This window comes from Moschus berezovskii, chromosome 27 (assembly GCF_049115385.1).
Source record: "Moschus berezovskii isolate FMDL1 chromosome 27, NW_MosBer_1.0, whole genome shotgun sequence".
NCBI classification, from domain to species: Eukaryota; Metazoa; Chordata; class Mammalia; order Artiodactyla; family Moschidae; genus Moschus; species Moschus berezovskii.
In genome coordinates, this window is record NC_142486.1 from 22530274 (window position 1) to 22551762 (window position 21489).

The window sequence follows — 21489 nt, forward strand, 5'->3', positions numbered from 1 at the left end:
TCCACAGTGCTGTGTATACATCAACTCATTTTCATTGAAATTACTTTTGGGGGGGATATGCTTTTTAGCATCATTATTGGTAAAATATTTTTGTTTTGAGGAGATAAATAAACCATAGGGATACAGGAATGAATGTGTTCTTTTTGAAATGCAAAGGCTACAGATCATGTCTGCAAAAGGTTCAGTTCAGTTCAGTTCAGTCGCTGCAAAAGGTTAACTTCATACAAATGTGATCTGCCTTATTTCTGATATCCGAACCCTGACAGGAAGTAAGGCTATGTCACAGTCATTGCTTCTATGTGACAGAGTTGTCAGGTTGAGTTTACAGGCATTCATTCTACACAGCAGAAATACAGATGGGCAGTAGGCAGCTTAATAAATAAGCAGCATAATGTCTCACCTGTATGTGCAGACCAGCTTGTCAGCATGGGTTTCCATGTGCATTGAAAGCAAAAAGGTTTCCACATACATGCCGATGTCTGGCTCAGGAACACCGCGCAGCCTGGCGTACATGATCAGCACTTCCCGACCTGTCATGTGGCTCAGCATGGGGTCAGATTGAGGACAATAGCCAATTCTTGACCTAATCTGAATCAAGAGGGTGATTCATAAGCAATAAACCTAAGTTGACTGTTCCACTGAACATACAGTAACACGGATGAGAGAGAAAACCTGAAGTTTCTAGCCCATGCTAGCAAGAAGATGTGATACCCATCAGTTCAGTTCAGTTCAGTCACTCAGTTGTGTCCAACTCTTTGCAACCCCATGAATCACAGCATGCCAGGCCTCCCTGTCCATCACCAACTCCCGGAGTTCACTCAAACTCACCTCCATCGAGTCGGTGATGCCATTCAGCCATCTCATTCTCTGTCGTCCCCTTCTCCTCCTGCCCCCAATCCCTCCTAGCATCAGAGTCTTTTCCAGTGAGTCAACTCGTTGCATGAGGTGGCCAAAATATTGGAGTTTCAGCTTTAGCATCAGTCCTTCCAATGAACACCCAGGACTGATCTCTTTTAGAATGGATACCCATAGAGCTCCGAGTAAGAATTATTTCTTTTTCAGTCTAAAGAAACTTTACAACTGGAACCCACCATAGTAAAATGGAATACTAATATCCCTCACTGGAATTTTCAGTACATATCTATTGTGCACTACAGTGCAACCAAGATAACTCTTTGTTAGATGAAATTGCCTATTCAAATATCACTAGGAAAGAGCCATACTATTAAATCTATTAAAATGATGTATAGAATTTCACTTCCAATAGTAGCCAGTAACTTCTATTAAGCCAACTATCCAGAGATGAAAATTATCATATACATTATATATATCTTCTATAAGCTTCCCTGGTGGCTCAGATGGTAAAGAATCTGCCTGCAATGTGGGAGATCCAGGTTCAATCCCTGGGTTGGGAAGATCCTATGGAGAAGGAAATGGCTACCCACTCCAGTGTTCTTGCCTGGAGAATTCCATGGACAAAGAAGCCTGGTGAGCTACTGTCCATGGGGTCACAAAGAGTCAGACATGACTGAGCGATTAACACATATCCTTATATATTGAGTTGGCCAAAACGTTCATTCAGGTTTTTACATACCATCTTACAGGAAACTTTTTGACCAACTCAATATATATAAATACAAGAATAAATAAGTTTAGCTATATTAAACTAAAAAACTTCTGTACAACAAAGGAAACCATCAATAAAATGAAAGGGCAACCTACCAAATGGAGGAAAATATTTGTGAATTGTATACCTAATAAGGGGTTAATATCCAACATATAAAAGAACTCATCCAACTCAACATCAAAAAAACAAACAATCTGATTTAAAAAAATGGGCATAGGACCTGAATAGACATTTTTCCAAAGGAGATGTACAGATGGCCAACAGGTACCTGAAAAGGTTCTCAACATCATTAATCATTTAGGGAAATGCAAATTAAAACCACAATGATTTTTCACCTCACGCCTGTTAAAATGGCTATTATCCAACAGATAAGAGATAACTAATGCTGGTGAGGATGTGGAGAAAAGGGGATTCTTGTGCACTGTTGGTGACATGTAAATTGGTGTAGCCATTATTGACAACAGCATGGAGGTTAAAAAATAGAAGTATCATATGATTCAGCAGTTCCACTTCTGGGTAGGAAAAAAATGAAGGAAGGAAATGAAAATCCTCCCTAACTCAAAAAGATATCTGCACCCCTACGTTCAATGCAGCATTATTTACAATAGCCAAGACATAGAAACAACCTGTCTGTTGATAGATGAATGGATAAAGAAGGTGTGGTATATCTATGCAATGGAATATTAATTTAGCTATAAAAGAATCTTATTTTACTTTACTTCACTGAAGAATAAATCTTTGAACCTTTCTCAGAAATTGTGATTGTTTCAGTTTTTTCTATTTCTTCTGAGGTCAGTTTTAATAAGCTATATGTAACTAGAAAATTAGAAAGATTTAAATTTTATTTGCATGGAGTTGAATCTAGTACTTTGTGTTTCTTATAATTTCTTTTCAATGTATTTGTGTTCCCTCTCTTTTTTAATAAGTTCATCCATTTCTTTAGTTTTACAAAGTTCTAGTTGTTTTGACTTCTTGGTTAGTTGGCTCTATATTTTTATATACTTGTCTGCATTTATACTTTTATATACTTTCCTTACATTTTTTCTGAGACAGGTGTATATAAGCTGTTTATTTTTCTTCTTTTTAAAATTGAAATGCATATATATAAGATTATTTTTTATTCAATTGTAATCAGAGAATATATATTTTTATACTTGGAAATACTATTTTTCAAATGTATGGCATGAAAATATTCATGCTTATATATGAATTATTTTTGAGAGATAGAGAATTTGGTATGTATCAATCATGATCTATAATCTATAATAATACTATATTGACTATTGACTATGTTGTTTATGTATTTTTTGTCTGTATTTATTTTCTACTGACATGGTCTGTCTTAGACTAAAAGAAGAGAATTAAACATTTCATATATTGGGTTGGCCAGAAAGTTCCATCTTTTTTTTTAAGTAGAAATAAAAGACATATTTTTCATTTTTACCAAGAACTTTATTGAACAATGTATTCACCAATTTGTTCAACTACCTTCTGCTATTTTTCAAGCAATTTCTTAATTCCGTCTTCCCAAAACTTTTTATTTTTTTGAGCAAAGAACGTTTCCAGGTGCCTTTTACAGTCTCCCAGGGAATTGAAATTTTTTCCATTAAGAGAATTTTGTAAAGACTGAAATAAATGAAAATCTGAAGGTGCAAAGTCTGGTGAATACCATTTTCCCAGCCAAGCTGTAACCACTAGTTTTTGCCTGGTTATCAAAGAAACATGTGGTCTTGCATTATCCTGATGGAAGATTATGCATTTTCTGTTGCCTAATTCTGGATGCCTTTCATGGAGTTCTGCCTTCAGTTGGTCTAATTGGGAAAACTACTTTTTGGAATTAATCACTTGGTTTTCCAAAAGGAGCTCATAATAGAGGATTCCCTCCCAATCCCACCATATACACACCACCTTCTTTACGTCAAGACCAGCCTTTGGTGAGGTTATTGGTGGTTTATTTCACTTGCTCCAAATCTTTTCTATTCCACATTATTGTACAGTATCCATTTTTCATCATCTGTCACAATTTGTTTTAAAAGGAAAATGTCTTCATTGCATTTTGATAGAGAATCACATGCAGAAATATGGTCAAGAAGGTTTTTTTTTTTGCTTAACTTACATGTAACCCAAACATCAAAGCAGTTAATATAACCAATCTTGTGGAAATGATTTTCAACACTTAATTTGGTTATTTTGAGAATGTTGGCTATATTCCCCATGGTACAACATTGATTGTTCTCAATTAATGTCTTGATTTGATCGCTATCAACTTCAACTGGCCTACCCGACTATGGACCATTGTCCATGAGAAATCTTCAGTATGAAACTTTGCAAACCACTTCTGACACTTTGAAAAAAAATTTAGAAGGCGTTTATTATCTCTGCCCAGGGAGATAGATAGGACTTAATATTTTCTGTAAAGGGGAAGATTCTCATTAAATTTAAGTTGTTTTGTCACAGGAGGTAAAGATATCAGATTAGGTTTGGTGCAAAATTCTCTAGTTTTGCTAATTTACCAGGAGATATAATTTTTTTTTCATTTACGATTTTTACCACAATCATGTTGCCATGTTGCAACATAGTTTTTGTAATTTTCACAATTTTTCCTGGTTGTTTTTTCTCTCTCCAATCTTTATTTTTCTTTAATATACATATTTCATTGAAGTATAGTTGACTTACAATGCTTCAAGTACACAGCAAGGTGATTCAGCCAGACATATACACATTTATTGTTTTCCAGATTTTCTCCATTATAGGCTACTACAAGATATTGACTATATTTCCCTGTGCTATACAGTAAATGTTTGTTGCCTGTTGCTTATCTATTTTTTAAATTAGAAATCTAGCATTCTATTTATACCAAGTCAAACAAGTGAAGTCAAATGTCAAAATTTTTTAGTCAAAAATTAATGTTTTTAAACATATATGTATACTATACATACTATTTATATATATGTAAACAAAAGCTTTTCTACTACACTTGGTAAAGGTTTGAGAAAGAACATTAAAAAAAAGAGAAGAGATGAAGAAATTGTAAAACAAACTAAATGAAACAGAATATGAAATAGAAAAAGTGAAACAAACTGGATAAAAGTAAAATATCATCATATAGTCCAGTTGTTTTTAAACATGGCTACTAATTATAAACATATCTGAAGATTTGGAGAAAAATTTTGTATTTTTCAAAAAATTCCAAGAAAATTTTGATATGCATTTGGATTTCAAGAAGTGATTACAGGTTTTTCTATTAAATAGTAGGTTTGGTTTATATAAAATTCTGTTATTTTTTTTATTGACCAGTAATGATACAATGGTAAGTAATAGTTGCACAATCACAATAGTAAAAAATGTTTATCAGTTTTCACAATCAATAGCCACATGAAAAATAAAAGACAATTACAATTGCAAACCACAATGGGAACATGATTAACCTAACAATACAAAATAATTACATACAATTTGGGGGGTGTCAAGCAGTGATGTGGTAAGTGGAAATGCATACATGCACATGTTTTCATGCACACAGCCAGTCCATGTCTTTTGCTTGGTGCGTCTAATCTATTTACATTTAAGGTAATTATCCATATGTATGACCCTATTACTGTTTTCTTAATTGTTTTGGATTTATTTTTTGTAGATCTTTTCCTTTTTTTGTGTTTCCTGCCTAGAGAAGTTCCTTTAACATTGGTTGTAAAGCTGGTTTCAGTTCAGTTCAGTCCCTCAGTCATGTCTGACTCTCTGTGACCGCATGGACAGCAGCATGCCAGGCTTCCCTGTCTATCACCAACTCCCGGAGCTTACTCAAATTTTTGTCCATCAAGTCAGTGATGCTATCCAACCATCTCATCCTCTGTTGTCCCCTTCTCCCCCTGCCTTCAATCTTTCTCCGTGTGGTGTCAAATTCTCTTAACTTTTGCTTGTCTGGAAAGCTGTTGATTTCTCCATCAAATGTGAATGAGAGTCTTGCTGGGTAGAGTATTCTTGGTTGTTGGTTCTTCCCATTCATCAGTTTAAATATATCATGCCATTCCCTTCTGGCTTGTAGAGTTTCTGTCGAGAAATTAGCTTGTAATCTGATGGGAGTTCTCTTGTATGTTATTTGTCATTTTTCCCTTGTTGCTTTCAATATTTTATCTTTGTCCCTAATTTTTGTCAGTTTGATTACCATGTGTCTCGGTATGGTCCTCCTTGGATTTATCTTTCCTGGGACTCTCTGTGCTTCCTGGACTTGGTTGACTATTTCCTTTCCCATGTTAGGGAAGTTTTAGCTGTTACTATCTCTTCAAATATTTTCTCAGGTCCTTTCTCTCTCTCTTTTCCTTCTGGGACCTCTATAATGCCAATGTTGGTGCATTTAATGTTGTTCCAGAAGTCTTTTAGACTGTCTTCACTTCTTTTCACTTAAAAAAAATTCTGTTCTGCAGAACTGATTTCCACCATTCTGTCCTCCAGGTCATTTGTCCATTCTTCTGCCTCAGTTACTGAGTTATTGATTCCTTTGAGTGTATTATTCATCTCTGTTTGTTCTTTAGTCCTTGTAGGCCTTTGATAAACATGTCTTGCATCTTCTCCATTGTTTCCGTGTGATCTGGATCATCTTCAATACCGTTATTCTGAATTTTTTTTTCTGGAAGATTGCCTATCTTCTCTTCATTTATTTATTTTTCTTGGATTTTATCTTGTCCTTTCATCTGGGATATAACTTTTTGCTTTTTCATCCAGATTAACTTTCTGTAATTTGGTTTTTGTTCTAGCCTCTGTGGGATGATGGCTCTTCTGCTTCTTCTGTCTGCCCTCTGATGGAGGAGGCTAAGAGAGTTGTTTAAGCTTCCTGATGGGAAGGACTGGCAGTTGTAAAAACTGACCTTGCTGTGGTAAGCAGGGCCTTGGCCAGTGAAAATTTAATTCAATTATCTGCTGATGGGTGGGGTTGTTCTCCCCTCCTGGTAGTGTTTTGGCCTGAGGTGACCCAGCCCTTGGGTCTAGGGCTCTATGGTCAGGTTAATGGTGACCTCCAAGAGGGTTTATGCCAAGGCAACCTTTCCAGACTGCTGCCCCCAGGGCGCCTGTCCCGTGGTGAGCCCCTGCTGACCCATGCTTCCACAGGAGACCCTTCACCACTACCAGGTACTTTTGTTTCAGTCCCTTGTGGAGTCACTGCTCCTTTCCTCTGGGTCCTGGTGCATGCAAGAGTATGTCTGTGCTCTTCATTTAAGACTGGTGTCTTATTTCCCCCAGTCCAATGGAAGTCCTATAATCAAATCCCACTGACATTCATAGTCAGATTCCCTGGGATTCCCAGGCCCTTTGTCAAAGCCCCAGGCTGGGAAGCCTGATGTAAGGTTCAGAAATTTCATAGCAGTGGGAGAACTTCTTTTGTATTAATGTTCTCTGGTTTGTGGGTCACCCACACAGTGGATAAGGGATTTAATTTTTATCGTGATTGTGCCCCTCCTACCAACCTGCTGTGGCCTCTTCTTTGTCTTTGGATGTAGGGTATATTTTTTGATGGGTTCCAGCATTCTCCTGGAGCTTCCCAGGTACTGCTACTGGTAAAGAATCCACCTGCCAATGCAGGAGACATGAGAGACTTGGGTGATTCTGGTTCAATCCCTGAGTCAGAAAGATCACCTTAAGAAGGGAATGGTCCACTCCAGCATTTTTGCCTGTAAAATCCCATGAACAGAGGTGTCTGGCAGGCTACAGTCCATGGGATCACAAAGAGTAGACATGACTGAGCAATGCACTACGCTGGAACAGGTGAAATAACTCAATGTGTAACTCAATGAAACTATGAGCCATACTGTGCAAGGCCACTCAAGATGGAAAGGTCATGGTGGAGAGTTCTGACAAAACGTGGTCAATTGGAGAAGGGATTGGCAAGTCCCTTCAGCATTCTTGCCTTGAGAACCTCATGAACAGAGTGAAAAGACAAAAAGATAGGACACTGAAAGATAAGCCCCCAGGTCAGTAGGTGTCCAATATGTTACTGGGGAAGAACTGAGAAATATCTCCAAAAAGAATGAAGAGGCTTTGAACCAAAGAGGAAACGATACCCAGTTTTAGATTCGTCTGGTGGTAAAGGTAAGTATGATGCTGTAAAGAACAGTATTGCATAGGAGCCTGGAATATTAGGTCCATGAATGAAAATAAATTCTATGTGGTCAAACCAGAGATGGCAAGTGTGAACATTGACATTTTAGAAATCAGTGAACTAAAATGGATGGGGATGGGTGAAATTAATTCAGATGACCATTATATCTCCTACTGTAGGCAAGCATCCCTTAGAAGAAATGGAGTAGCCCTCATAGTCAACAAAAGAGTCCGAAACACAGTGTTTGTGTGCAATCTCAAAAAAGGACAGAATGATCTTGGTTCATGTCCAAGGCAAACCATTCAACATCACAGTAATCCAAGTCTATGCTCCACCACTAATGTCAAAGAAGTTGAAGTTGAACAGTTCTATGAAGATCTACAACACCTTCTAGAACTAACAGCAAAAAAGATGTCCTTTTCATCATAGGGGACTGGAATGCAAAAATAGGAAGTCAAGAGACACCTGGAGTAACAGGCAAGTTTGGCCTTGTAGTACAAATGAAGCAGACCAAAGGCTAATGAGTTTTGCCAAGAAAACACCCTCATCATAGCAAATACCCACTTACAAATACATAAGAGATGACTCTACACATGGACATCAGATGGCCAATACAAAAATCAGATTGATTATATTCTTTGCTGCTGATGATGAGAAGTTTTCTATGGTCAGCCATAACAAGACTGGAAACTGACTATGGTCTAAAATCATGAGCTCCTTATTACAAAATTCAGGCTTACATTGAAGAAAGTAGGGAAAACAACTAGGTCATCCAGGTATGACATAAATCAAATATCTTATGATTACACTGTGGAAGTGTCAAAAACATTCAAGGTATTAGATCTGATAAACAGAGTGCCTGAAGAACTATGGATGGAGGTTCATAATATTGTATAGGAGGTGGTGACCAAAACCATCTCTAAGAAAAAGAAATGCAAGAAGGCACAAAGGTTGTCTGAGGATGCCTTAGAAAAATCTGTGAAAAGAAGAGAAGCAAAAGGCAGAGGAGAAAAGGAAAGATAAAAGCATCTGAAAGCAGAGTGCAAAAGAATAGCAAGGAGAGACAAGAAAGCCTTAAGTGAACAATGCAAAGAAATAGAGGAAACAATAGAATGGGAAAGACTAGTGATCTCTTCAAGAAAATTAGAGATACTAAGGGAACATTTCATGCAAAGATGGGCACAATAAAGGACAGAAACAGTAAGGAACTAACAGAAGCAGAAGAGATTAAGAAGAGGTGGCAAGAATACACAGAAGAACTATACAAAAAAGGTCTTAATGACCCAGATAACCACGATGGTGCTGTCATTTACCTAGAACCAGACATTCTGTAGTGCAGTCAAGTGGGCCTTTGGAAGCATTACTATGAACAAAGCTAGTGAAGGTGATAGGATTCCAGCTGAGCTACTTCAAATCTGAAAAGAAGATGCTGTGAAAGTGCTGTACTCAATATGCCAGCAAATTTGGAAAACTCAGCAGTAGCCACAGGACTGAAACAGGTCAGTTTTCATTCTAATCCCAAAGAAGGGCAATGCCAAAGAATGTTCAAACTACCCCACAATTGCGCTCATCTCACAAGCTAGCAAGGTGATGCTCAAAATCCTTCAAGCTAGGGTTCAGCAGTAGGTGAACCAAGAACTTCCAGATGTACAAGCTGTATATAGAAAAGGCAGAGGAACCAGAGAAGAAATTGCCAACATCCATTGGATATTAGAAAATGCAAGAGAGTTCTGGAAAAACATCTACTTCTGCTTCATTGACTATGCTAAAACCTTTGACTGTGGATCACAACAAGCTGTGGTAAATTCTTAAAGAGATGGGAATACCAGACCACCTTACCTGCCTCCTGAGAAACCTATATGCAGGTCAAGAGGCAGCAGTGAGAAGTGGACATGGAACAGTGGTATGGTTCAAAACTGGGAAAAAATATGTCAAGGCTGTATATTGTCACTGTGCTTATTTAATTTATATGAAGAGAACATCATGCAAAATGCCGGGTTGGATGAATTACAAGCTGGAATCAAGATTGTTGGCAGAAATATGAATAACCTCAGACATGCAGATGATACCACCCTAATGGCAAAAAGTGAAGAGGAACTAAAGAACCTCTTGATGAAGGTGAAAGAGAAGCTTGAAAAAACTGGCTTGAAACTCAACATTAAAAACCTAAGATCATGGCATCTGGTCATATCACCTCAAGCCAAATAGATGGGGAAAAACTGAAAACAGTGACAGACTTTATTTTTTCTTGGGCTCCAAATCACTGCAGGCATGACTGCAGCCATGAAATTAAAAGGCGCTTGCTCTTTGGGGAAAAAAAAAAAAAAAACTATGACAAACTTAGAATATTAAAAAGCAGAGACATCACTTTTTTGACAAAGGTCCACATAGTGAAAGCTGTGTTTTTTCCAGTAGTCATGTAATGATGTGAGATTTGGACCATAAAGAAGGCTAAGTGCCAAATGATTGATGCTTTTGAACTGTGGTGTTGGAGAAGACTCTTGAGAGTCCCTTGGACAACAAGGAGGTCAAACTAGTCAATCCTAAAGGAAACCAACCCTGAATATTCATTGGCGAGATTGATGCTTCAGGTGAAGCTCAAATACTTTGGCCACATGATACGAAGAGTTGACTCATTGGAAAAGACCCTGATGCTGGGAAAGACTGAGGGAAGGAGGAGAAGGTGGTGACAGAGGATGAGATGTTTGGATGACATCACCAATTGAATGGACATGAGTTTGAGCAAACTCCAGGAGACAGTGAAGGACAGGGAAGTCTGGTATACTGCAGTCCATGGGCTGGCAAAGAGTCAGACACGACTGAGTGGCTGAACAACAACAAAGCATTCTCCTGTCGATGGTTGTTCAACAGCCAGTTGTGATTTTGGTGCTCTGGCAGGGGAAGATGAGTGCACTTCCTTTTACTCTGCCATACTGAGCCAGAAGCCCTGACACATTTGATCAATCACAGCACTTCACACACTGCACAAATCTTTTCTTGCATTTCAGTAGTGTTTTTACCTTTCTTGAAATAAGAAAGCAAATCATGCTGAAAATATTCCTTTTTTCTTCATTAGCTGTACAAAAATTCACCAATTTTGAAAAGTTTTTGTTTTTTAAAATGCTCTGAGAAGAAAAATAAAAGGAATCCACATTGGAAAAGAAGTAAAACTTTCACTGTTTGCAGATGACACAATCCTCTACATGGAAAATCCTAAAGACACCACCAAAAAATTACTAGAGCTAATCAATGAATATAGAAAAGTAAATGGCAACCCACTCCAGTATTCTTGCCTGGAGAGTCCCATGGATGGAGGAACATGGAGGGCTGCAGTCCATGGGGTCACACAGAGTCAGACACGACTGAAGTGACTAAGCAGCAGCAGCAATCAATGAATATAGTAAAGTTTCAGGATATAAAAGATATCCCTTGCATTCCTATACACTAACAATGAGAAAACAGAAAGAGAAATTAAGGACACAATCCCATTCACTATTGCAATGAAAAGAATAAAATTCTTAGGAATAAATTTACCTAAAGAAACAAAAGACCTATCTATCTATCTATCTATCTATATATATATGTCTATATATCTATATCTATCTATATCCATCTATATAGGTATATATATATATGTAAAACTATAAAACACCAGTGAGAGAAATCAAAGATGACAAAAATAGATGGAGAATATACCATGTTCTTGGATTGGAAGAATCAAGATAGTGAAAATGAGTATACTACCCAAAGCAATCTATAAATTCAATGCAATCCCTATCAAGCTACCAGTGGTATTTTTCACAGAAATAGAACAAATAATTTCAAAATTCATATGGAAACACAAAAAACCTCGAATAGCCAAAGCAATCTTGCTGCTACTGCTGCTGCTGCTAAGTCACTTCAGTCGTGTCCGACTCTGTGTGACCCCATAGACGGAAGCCCACCAGGCTCCCCCGTCCCTGGGATTCTCCAGGCAAGAACACTGGAGTGGGTTGCCATTTCCTTCTCCAACGTGTGAAAGTGAAGTCGCTCAGTCGTGTCCGACCTTTAGCGACCCCACGGACTGCAGCCTACCAGGCTCCTCCATCCATGGGATTTTCTAGGCAAGAGTACTGGAGTGGCTTGCCATTGCCTTCTCCGAAAGCAATCTTAAGAAAGACAAATGGGACTGGAGTAATCAACCTGCCTGACTTCAGACTATACTACAAAGCTACAGTCTATCAAGACAGTATGGTACTGGCACAAAGACAGAAACATAGATCAATGGAACTGTGGGGTTTCCTCCCCGGCGTCCGGCCTGGCTTCCTCTTTCTCTTCCCCTTTTCTCCTCTCCTGCCTTGTAGCACTCCAAGGCAGGAGCCAGAGACTGAGGGGTGCCTCGGCCTCGACAAGAAAGCCACCCAAGATTAGCTCCTCCAGGAGACTGGGTCTGAAGGAGCAAGCCCCAAAGAGGAAGTGAGCGGGCCGCCCGCCCCACAGCCTCCCTCACCCGGAAAGAGAGACACTCAGACGCAGCGGGGGGTTCTGTCAAGGCAGTTCCCGTTTTATTGGTGTAAGCTCATACATATATGCAAGCATGGGATAAGCGCGGGACTTTTAAAAGAGGCTTTCCACTCACATCAAAGCATGTAAAGGGTGGGGGTGTTTAGGAGCCACTCAGAACCTTTTGGGGTTATCTGGGCTGCGCCCCCTGACATCTGTCAGGCACCGTTAAGGCACCCTATAGGAACAAAATAGAAAGCCTAGAGATAAGCCCACACACTTATGGACACCTTATCTTTGACAAAGGAGGCAAAAATATACAGTGGAGGAAAGACAATCTCCTGGGAATAGTGATCAACCACCTGTAAAAGAAGGAAACTAGAACACTTTCTAACACTTACACAAGAATAAACTCAAAGTGGATTAAAGATCTACATGTAAGACCAGAAATTATAAAACTCTTAGAGGAAAACATAGGCAGAACACTCTCTGACATAAATCACAGCAAGATCCTTTATGACCCACCTGCCAGAGTAATGAAAATAAAAATAAAAATAAATGGGACCTAATTAAACTTAAAAGCTTTTGCACAATGAAAGAAACTATAAGCAAGGTGGAAAGGCAGCCTTCAGAATGGGAGAAAATAATAGCAAGTGAAGCAACTGACAAAGAATTCATCTCTAAAATACAAGCAACTCACGCAGCTCAATACCAGAAAAATAAATGACCCAATCCAAAAATGCGCCAAAAAATTGAACAGACATTTCCCCAAAAAAGACATACAGATGGCTAACAAACACATGAAAAGATGTTCAACATTACTCATTATCAGAGAAATGCAAATCAAAACCACAATGAGGTACAATCTCAAGCCAATCAGAATGGCTGCCATAACAAAGTCTACAAACAATAAATGCTGGAGAGGGTGTGGAGAAAAGGGAACCCTCTTACACTGTTGAAGTAAATGCAAACTAGCACAGCTGCTATGAAGAACAGTGTGGAGATTCCTTAAAAAAACGGAAATAGAAGTGCCATATGATCCAGCAATCCCACTGCTGCGCATACACACTGAGGAAACTAGAATTGAAAGAGACACATGTACCCCAAAGTTCACTGCAGCACTGTTTCCAATACCTAGGATATGGAAGCAACCTAGATGTCCACCAGCAGACAAATGGATAAGGAAGTTGTGGTACATACACATAATGGAATATTACTCAGCTATAAAAAAGAACACATTTGAGTCACTTCTAATAAAGTGGATGAAACTGTAGCCTATTATACAGAGTGAAGTAAGCCAGAAAGAGAAACACCAATACAGTGTATTAATGCATATATATGGAATTTAGTAAGATGGTAATGCCGACTCTATATGCAAGACAGCAAAAGAGACACAGATGTAAAGAACAGACTTTTGGGCTCTGTGGGAGAAGGCGAGGGTGGGACGATATGAGAGAATAGCATTGAAACATGTATATTACCATATGTAAAACTTATGACCAGGGAAAATTCAATACATGAGGCAGGGCACCCAAAGCTGGTGCTCTGGGACAACCCAGAGGGATGGGGGTGAGAGAGGGGACCAGGATGGTGAGACACATATACACCCATGGTGATTCATGTCGATGTATGGCAAAAACAACCAAAATATTGTAAAGAAATTAGCCTCAAATTAAAATAAGTAAATTAAAAAAATAAAAAATAAAATGCACACTGATATGATAGCTGTCTCAGTACAATCTTTTTTTTTTAATTTTTAATGCCATTTATATTATAAACCACGAGCTCCCCATCAAAAGACGGGAACTGCTTTTGTTAATTCATATATATATATATGACTGTATCACTTTGCTATACACCTGAAACAAACACAACACTGTAAATAAAATATAGTACAATATAAAATAAAAATAAGTAACAGATCTTTGTACTAGTACAATCTAATAAAAGATTTTGAATGAAGTTAAAGACAACTAAGCACTACTAGAGCCATCTTACTAGCGCATCAAACATTTTGACCCATCCAATATTACTTGTTTTTCTTTTCAGATCTCCTATAGTTTCTACCTTAGGGAGGTTGTTTCTGTGTCATTTGGTGCAAAAAGTATTTGTAACTTTTCCATTTCCCTTATAAATGTTACCTTTTAGCATTAGTGACCCCTTTGTCATCTGTGATGCTAGGATAGCATTCCAACTTGTTTTATAATAAGGCTGATTCTTCATTTTTTTCCTGGTATTTACAAAGGCTTATGTTGTACAAATGGTATCTTTTATAAATATACATTCACATGTCTTTTAAAATCTTTGAAATTTATTGAGCCTTGTTTTCATCTAACATATAATCAGGTCATCTAAATAAATATTCTTTGAATGAAAAAAAGCATTATTTTTCATTTGTTGGGTACAATTTTTATATATTTCTTTAGATTAAGCCTGTTAATTTTTGTTTTAAAATAGTCTACATTAATGATTTTTAATGTCTTTGTTTTATCATGGTAAGAAAGAAGTATGTTAAAATTAGCTACTATAATCATATAAGTATCAGTTTCTCCTTGAATTCCCCTTCTTTTTTATGTTTTATAAATTTTGAGACTGTATTCTTAAATACCTAAAGTTTTAAACTATGTTTTCCTGATGAAAACCATATAGTTACATTCTTCTAACTGTAGTAACAGTCATTGCCTTAAAGTTTTGTTTAATATTATAGCATAAAGTAGTCACATTATTATAACATAAAGTCATGTATTATAACAAAGTCAAATTAATAAAAGAAAAAAATGAATCACCTAGTTTACTTCTAGACTGTACAAATAAGAACATTTTAACTTCATTTACAACATTTGGAACTTGTATCTGTTCATTGCCATATGTGTCAATTCTATTTTATAATTCTCATTAATATTATTGTAAAAATCAAGGTACACTGACATTCATTCATATGTTTATAACTTTTATTTTCTTTTTGTTTTCCTTTTTTTTTTTTATTGAATGCCTTTTGTCATGGATTAGTTTTTGTATTCTTGAAGTGTAAATGCTTTGTGCTCAGTTGTTCAGTCGTGTCTGACTCTTGCTACCTCATGGACTATAGCGCCAGGCTCCTCTGTCCATGGGATTTTCCAGGCAAGACTATTGGAGTCGGTTGCCATTTCCTACTCCATAAGTGCTTTAGTATTTCCTTTAGTGAGAGTGTGCTGGTAGTAAGAAATCATATATTTTTTTCTCTAAAAAAGGTTTTATTTTTTTACCACTCACCACCATATTCTGTTAATGTAAAATACATTGCACATATTTAAACTGAACAATGTGATAACTTTGATAAATATACAAACTGTGAAACCATCACCATAGTCAAGATATAGTCAGTGTATCCAACACCCCCAACAGTTTTTGTGTATCCCTTTGTAATCCCTGCCTCCCACTCCTCCTTACCCCCTACTCTTCAGATAATGACTGATGTACTTTGTGCCACTATGAATTAAAGTTTAAAAAGAGTTTAATGTAAAAGGAATCATATAGCATATATATCTTTAATCCAACTTCTTTCACCTAGCATAATTGCTTTGAGTTTCAGCCATATCGTTGCATGCATCCGTAGTTAGTCCATCGTAGTATTCCATTGCATTCTTTTACCACAATTTGTTTATCCATTCATCTACGAAGGGACATTTGGATTGTTTCCAGTTTGGGGATATTACCAATAAAAATGCCTTCACTTAATCTCACTTCTGAATATTAATGCAAACTACTAAAAAAATATGTAGAAATCCAGCAGCCTCCTGAAACCTGATGCGTTTTGAGCAACTAGAGTTTATTCTAGGATGCAATAATGAATTAGAATTAGAAGAATATTCTAATTCTTCTAATTAGAATATTAGAAGATATATATATATAAAATTTATCCTATTAACAGATATAAGGAGAAAATAGTAAGACCTTCTCCATGGATACTGAAAAAGCATTTGATAAAACTTAATACTCATTCTTAAAAACATTCAAAAATAAAAATAAATGGCTAATTTATTTACATGTTTCATCTAAATCTGTGTTGGATACACAATATCCTAGGCACAACATAAACAATTCTCATAGATCATAAATAACAGTTTAGACAAGGCAACTCCTTAACTGTTGTGGAACAAGATAGAATTGTCGCTCCATGACTATGGCTGAAATAGGAGACAAGGATAGTCTCCAATCACAAAAATAACTGAACAACTTTCTTTCTGACTAGCATATGTAACTGGTGCTTTTATTTTGACAATGAAATCTGTTATCTTACTTTAATCTTCCTACCTCTGTTTGAAAATACCAGATTTCTCCTAGTTCCTGCAGCTTCTAATCTCTATTTCTTTCTAATCTCCAGCAGAAGCTCAAATCCTATAACAATCCCTTCCCCTCTTACTTAGAGCCCTTCAGTTCTTCTGTTGTGCATTTCCCTTTGCTGCAGCAAGGTAAATAAACCTAAATTTGTTTTACTACAGGTATGTTTCTACTCGGAGAAGGCAATGGCAAGCCACTCCAGTACTATTGCCTAGAAAATCCCATGGATGGAGGAGCCTGGTAGGCTGAAGTCCGTGGGGTCGCTAAGGGTCGGACATGACTTCACTTTCACTTTCACTTTCCACTTTCACACATTGGAGAAGGAAATGGCAACCCACTCCAGTGTTCTTGCCTGGAGAATCCCAGGGACGGGGGAGCCTGGTGGGCTTCCGTCTATGGGGTCACACAGAGTCGGACACGACTGAAGTGACTTAGCAGCAGCAGCAGCATGTTTCTACTGATTTGAGCTAAAGAGTTTTACTATACCAATGACATATTCAAGTGGCCATGAAAGAGAAGATTGACATATATTTGCCTATTTACAAGTTTCTGCAGGACAAAAACAATGTAAGCAAAGTCAAGAGGCACATAAAATATATTTGGAACTCATATTACAGAGATTAATAACATATGAAGAAATAAAGAAAAATGTCAATAAGTTAAAATGTATAAAAAATATGAAAAGACATCACAGGAAAGGAAATGACTTTTAAAAATATAAAATGTTTAAGTGATGTCAGAAAGATGGTGACAGAAAGTGATGTCAGAAAGAAATAGGAGGATTCTGACTTTCCCTCTCTTCACAGATGCACTGAATAAACAGCTACATAGTTGAGAGATTCTTATACTCTGAGTGACAGGAAATACAACACAATAGGTTGGAAAAGCTGAGAAACACTAATGAAATAAACTCCACCCCTGGATTACAACTTGGATGTACTCCAAATCCCAATTTCTTCCTGAGGAGTGAAGATTTTGGACCACACATCTAATGTCCCAAGTTCTATGGCTTCCAATTGAAAGTCCAGCCCCCAAATCACCCAGCTAAGAGACTGAAAGGAGCTTGGCATTTGTGTGTCCCCAGGACCATATGAAGCAAAGAAGTCATTCTAAACTGGTATGTAAGCACTTGTTCTGGTTATAAACACTTGCTCCCCAGGCTCAGTGTAGAAGGAGCAGGTGAAAATACTCCAGATTCTTCCTGGAAAGGGTCAGACTGCATATTTTTCAAGCTGCTGCCTGAGAATCATGTTTCTACCTAGTCTGCACCTGGGAGGTGACTGTGCAGGAAATTAGCAGAATTTTAGTAGCACAAACAGTATATACAATGCCACATCTTTCTCAGCTGTTGCCTGAAGTTTGGGCTTCCAATCAGGTTTCATCTAGGAGCTGACAGGGCAGGCAGTTTAGTAGTTTTCTAGGAACATGCGCATGTGCACACTTCCTCTCCTTCAGGGCACCGATGGAACTTGGCATACCATAATCTCCCGGGGGCCACTAAGAACAAAAATGGCAATTTGGACAAAAAGAAAGATTTGAGAGGCACTTATGTGAGAGTTGGACTGTGAAGAAAGCTGATCGCCGAAGAATTGATGCTTTTGAACTGTGGTATTGGAGAAGACTCTTGAAAGTCCCTTGTACCGCCAGGAGATCCAACCAGTCCATTCTAAGGGAGATCAATCCTGGGTGTTCATTGGAAGGACTGATGCTAAAGCTGAAACTGCAATACTTTGGCCACCTCATGCGACGAGTTGACTCACTGGAAAAGACTCTGATGCTGGGAAAGGTTGGGGGCGGGAGGAGAAGGGGACGACCGAGAGTGAGATGGCTGGATGGCATCACTGACTCTGTGGACATGAGTTTGAGTGAACTCCGGGATTTGGTGATGGACAGGGAGGCCTGGCGTGCTGTGATTCATGGGGTCGCGGAGAGTCGGACACGACTGAGCGACTGAACTGAACTGAACTGAACTAAGAATCTTTCATTAGGCTGATGGGCAAGGATCATCTCCTACAAGAGGCCAGTCTGGCAAGACTAGGAAAGATGGCTGTGTTATTTAAAGTATAAAAACCAATATGAACATTCGAGGAAAATGAAGAGAGAAATAAAAGAACAAACAAAAGAGAAAGATAAACATTCAAAAATCTGACCCTAATGGGATGGAGATAAATAGTTTATGTGACAGAGAAATCAAAATTGTGGTCATAAAGATTCCTGAAGAGGTCAGGAGAGCAATGTATGAATAAAGTGAGAATTTCAACAAAGAGAAAAAAAGTATGTAAAAGTACTGTAAAATATGTAAAAAAAAAAATCAATCCCAAATATTCATTGGCAGGACTGATGCTGAAGCTGAATCTCCAATACTTTGGCCACATGATGTGAAGCACTGATTCATTGGAAAAGACCCTGATGCTGGGGAAGACTGAGAGAAGGAGGAGAAGGAGGAAACAAAGGGTGGGAAGGTTGGATGGCACCATCAACTCAAGGGACATGAGTCTGAACAAACTCCAGGAGATAGTAAAGAACAGGAAGCCTGGCATGCTGCAGTCCATGGCATCTGAAAGAGTCAGACATGACTTAGCAACTGAACAACAATAACAACGACTAAGCAAAAACCTCTTTATAGAGGTGAATAATACAATAACTGAACTGAATATTTCAACAGAGAAAATAAACAGCAGACTAGATCGAGTGGAAAAATGTATCAGTTAATTCAAACACAGGACAGGGAAATCATTCAATCAAGAGGAGCAAAATGTTTAAAAAATAATTAAAAAGAGGGAAGGTAGTTTAAGGAACTTATGGGTTACAATCAAGTGTACCAATGTCTGTATTATGGGAGTCTGAAAAAGCTAAGTGAGAAAGAAAGGGACAGAAAGTTCACTCAGAGGAATAATGGTTGACCATTCTTTGCTACCCAGAGAGGGGTGCATTGTTCTGGGTTCTTGTCATAAAGGAAAACTTCTACCATATCTGGAGCCTTTGATGCCCAGCAAATGAAAGAGGTGTATGACCTCAAATTCCTTGCAGCAGGAACCTAGTTAGGTGGCATCAACCTTAACTTTCAAATGGAACAGTTAATCTACAAAAAAAAAAAAATGTGGTAACATCTACATCATAAATCTGAAGAGAACCCGGGAGAAGTGTCTGCTGGCAGCTCATGCCATTGTTGCCTTGAAAACCTGGCTGATATCAGAGTCATATCCTCCAGGAATACTGGTCAGCAAGATGTGGTAAAGTTGCTGCCACTGCATCCACTCCTATTGCTGGCTGTTTCACTCCTGGAACATTCCTTAACCAGATTCAGGCAGCCTGCAAGGAGCTGTGACTTCTGGTGGTTGCTAATCCCAGGGCTTACCACCAGCTCCTCCAGAGGTATCTCATGTTAGCTTACTTATTATTGCTCTGTGTAACACAGACTCTTCTTCCCACTCTGTAGATATTACCATCTATGTAACAAGGGAGTTCACTCTATGGAGCTGTCCCAGGAAGTTCTGTGCATGCACGTATCATCTCCTATGAAAACCTGAAGGCATGAAGATCATGTCTGATCTCGACTTTTCAAAATTTTTGAAGAGACTGAAAAGCAAAAGTGGGCCACTTCTGAAATGGATGTAAGCATGGAGAAATTTCAAGACGAATGGATTGCTTCAGCTTCCAAATTTATTGCCACTCAGCCGTAGGTGGCAGACTAGTCTGAAGGTGCCCTCCATGCTTACTCAGAAGCTTCCTACTGGAAACTGGAGCACTCAGCCTGCATTACAGACCAGTCTGCAACTCCCAAACTCTCAGGTCACTGAATGGGCAGGAACTGCCACTGAAGCTATTCTCCCATAGACTCTTTAATAGAAAAAGGAATAAGGATGTTGGAAAATCAACAATTTCAAGAAAAGAAAAGAAAGAAAGAAAAAAAAAGTCTGAGAATGTCCCAAACTGGAGGAAGGAAAACTAAATCAAGGAAGCTGAAAGAAAGCCAAAAAGATAAACCTAAGAGATCCAGACCAAGATACATTATAATCAAACTGTCAAACATGAAAGAGAAATTTTGAAAGAAGAAAGAGAAAAACCTGCCAACCAAGAATACTATATTGGGTAAATCTGTCCTAAAATGAAAGGGAGATAAAGACATTCTCAGACAAACAAAAGCTGAACTAATTTATCATTACTAGAAATGTTAAAGGAAATTCTTCAAGTTGAAATAAAGGACACTAAATAATAAAAGCCTTTGGACTTGAACACATCAGAAAATTTAAAGAGGAATTATACCTCAGAGTTTAAAATGTCCAGGTCGTGGGCAAAAATAAAATCCTCTAGAAATACAGAATAAACTGGGTTTACACATGGGGTCAAAACTTTCACCACTCAGCAAATACAGAAAATCTAAAATAGAAATTGAGAAAGAAGTTTGTAAACCTTTAAGACTTAGGTAGACATATTTAAAATATATAGCTAGGGAAGTTGCTGTGTAACACAGGGAACTCAGTCTGGTGCTACTGACAACCTAGAGGGGTAGGATGGGGTGGGGATAGGGAGGTTCAAGAGGAAGGGGATATATGTATACTTATGACTGATTCACGTTGTTGTATAGTAGAAACCAACACAATATTGTAAAGTGATTATCTTCCAATTAAAACTAAATTTTAAAAAATTAATAAAGTGAAAAGACTTAGATCAAGATGGCAGAATAGAAGGAAATGGAGCTCACCTCCTCTAACATGCATCAAATACACTGTACTTGTAGAACAATTCTAACAATATACATTCTGAACACTGGCAGAAGAACTCATACAAACAAAGCTGCAAGAAAGACCACCACATAACTGGGTAGGATGAAAGAAAAATGAAACAGGAATTGAGATAGGATCTGCACCCTTGAGAGGGAGTTGTGAAAGAGGAAAGAGTCTCTCACCATTTGAACAAACTTTACTGAGTGGAAGATCAGCCAGGACAGGAAAGGAGCTTCAGAGGC

At 38.0% G+C, this 21489-nt stretch overlaps 1 protein-coding gene and 1 pseudogene across 1 annotated transcript in view; one reads left to right on the forward strand and one right to left on the reverse strand.

Annotated features, from left to right (window-relative positions):
- LOC129545010 (phospholipid-transporting ATPase ABCA3-like) overlaps positions 1–21489 on the reverse strand; it is a 241795-nt gene that overhangs the window by 26103 nt on the left and 194203 nt on the right. Inside the window, exon 26 of the mRNA XM_088833045.1 lies at positions 401–588. Coding sequence (XP_088689171.1) covers positions 401–588 — 188 coding nt within the window. The remainder of the gene's footprint in view (positions 1–400; positions 589–21489) is intronic.
- LOC148773667 (small ribosomal subunit protein uS2-like) lies at positions 1019–20203 on the forward strand (annotated as a pseudogene).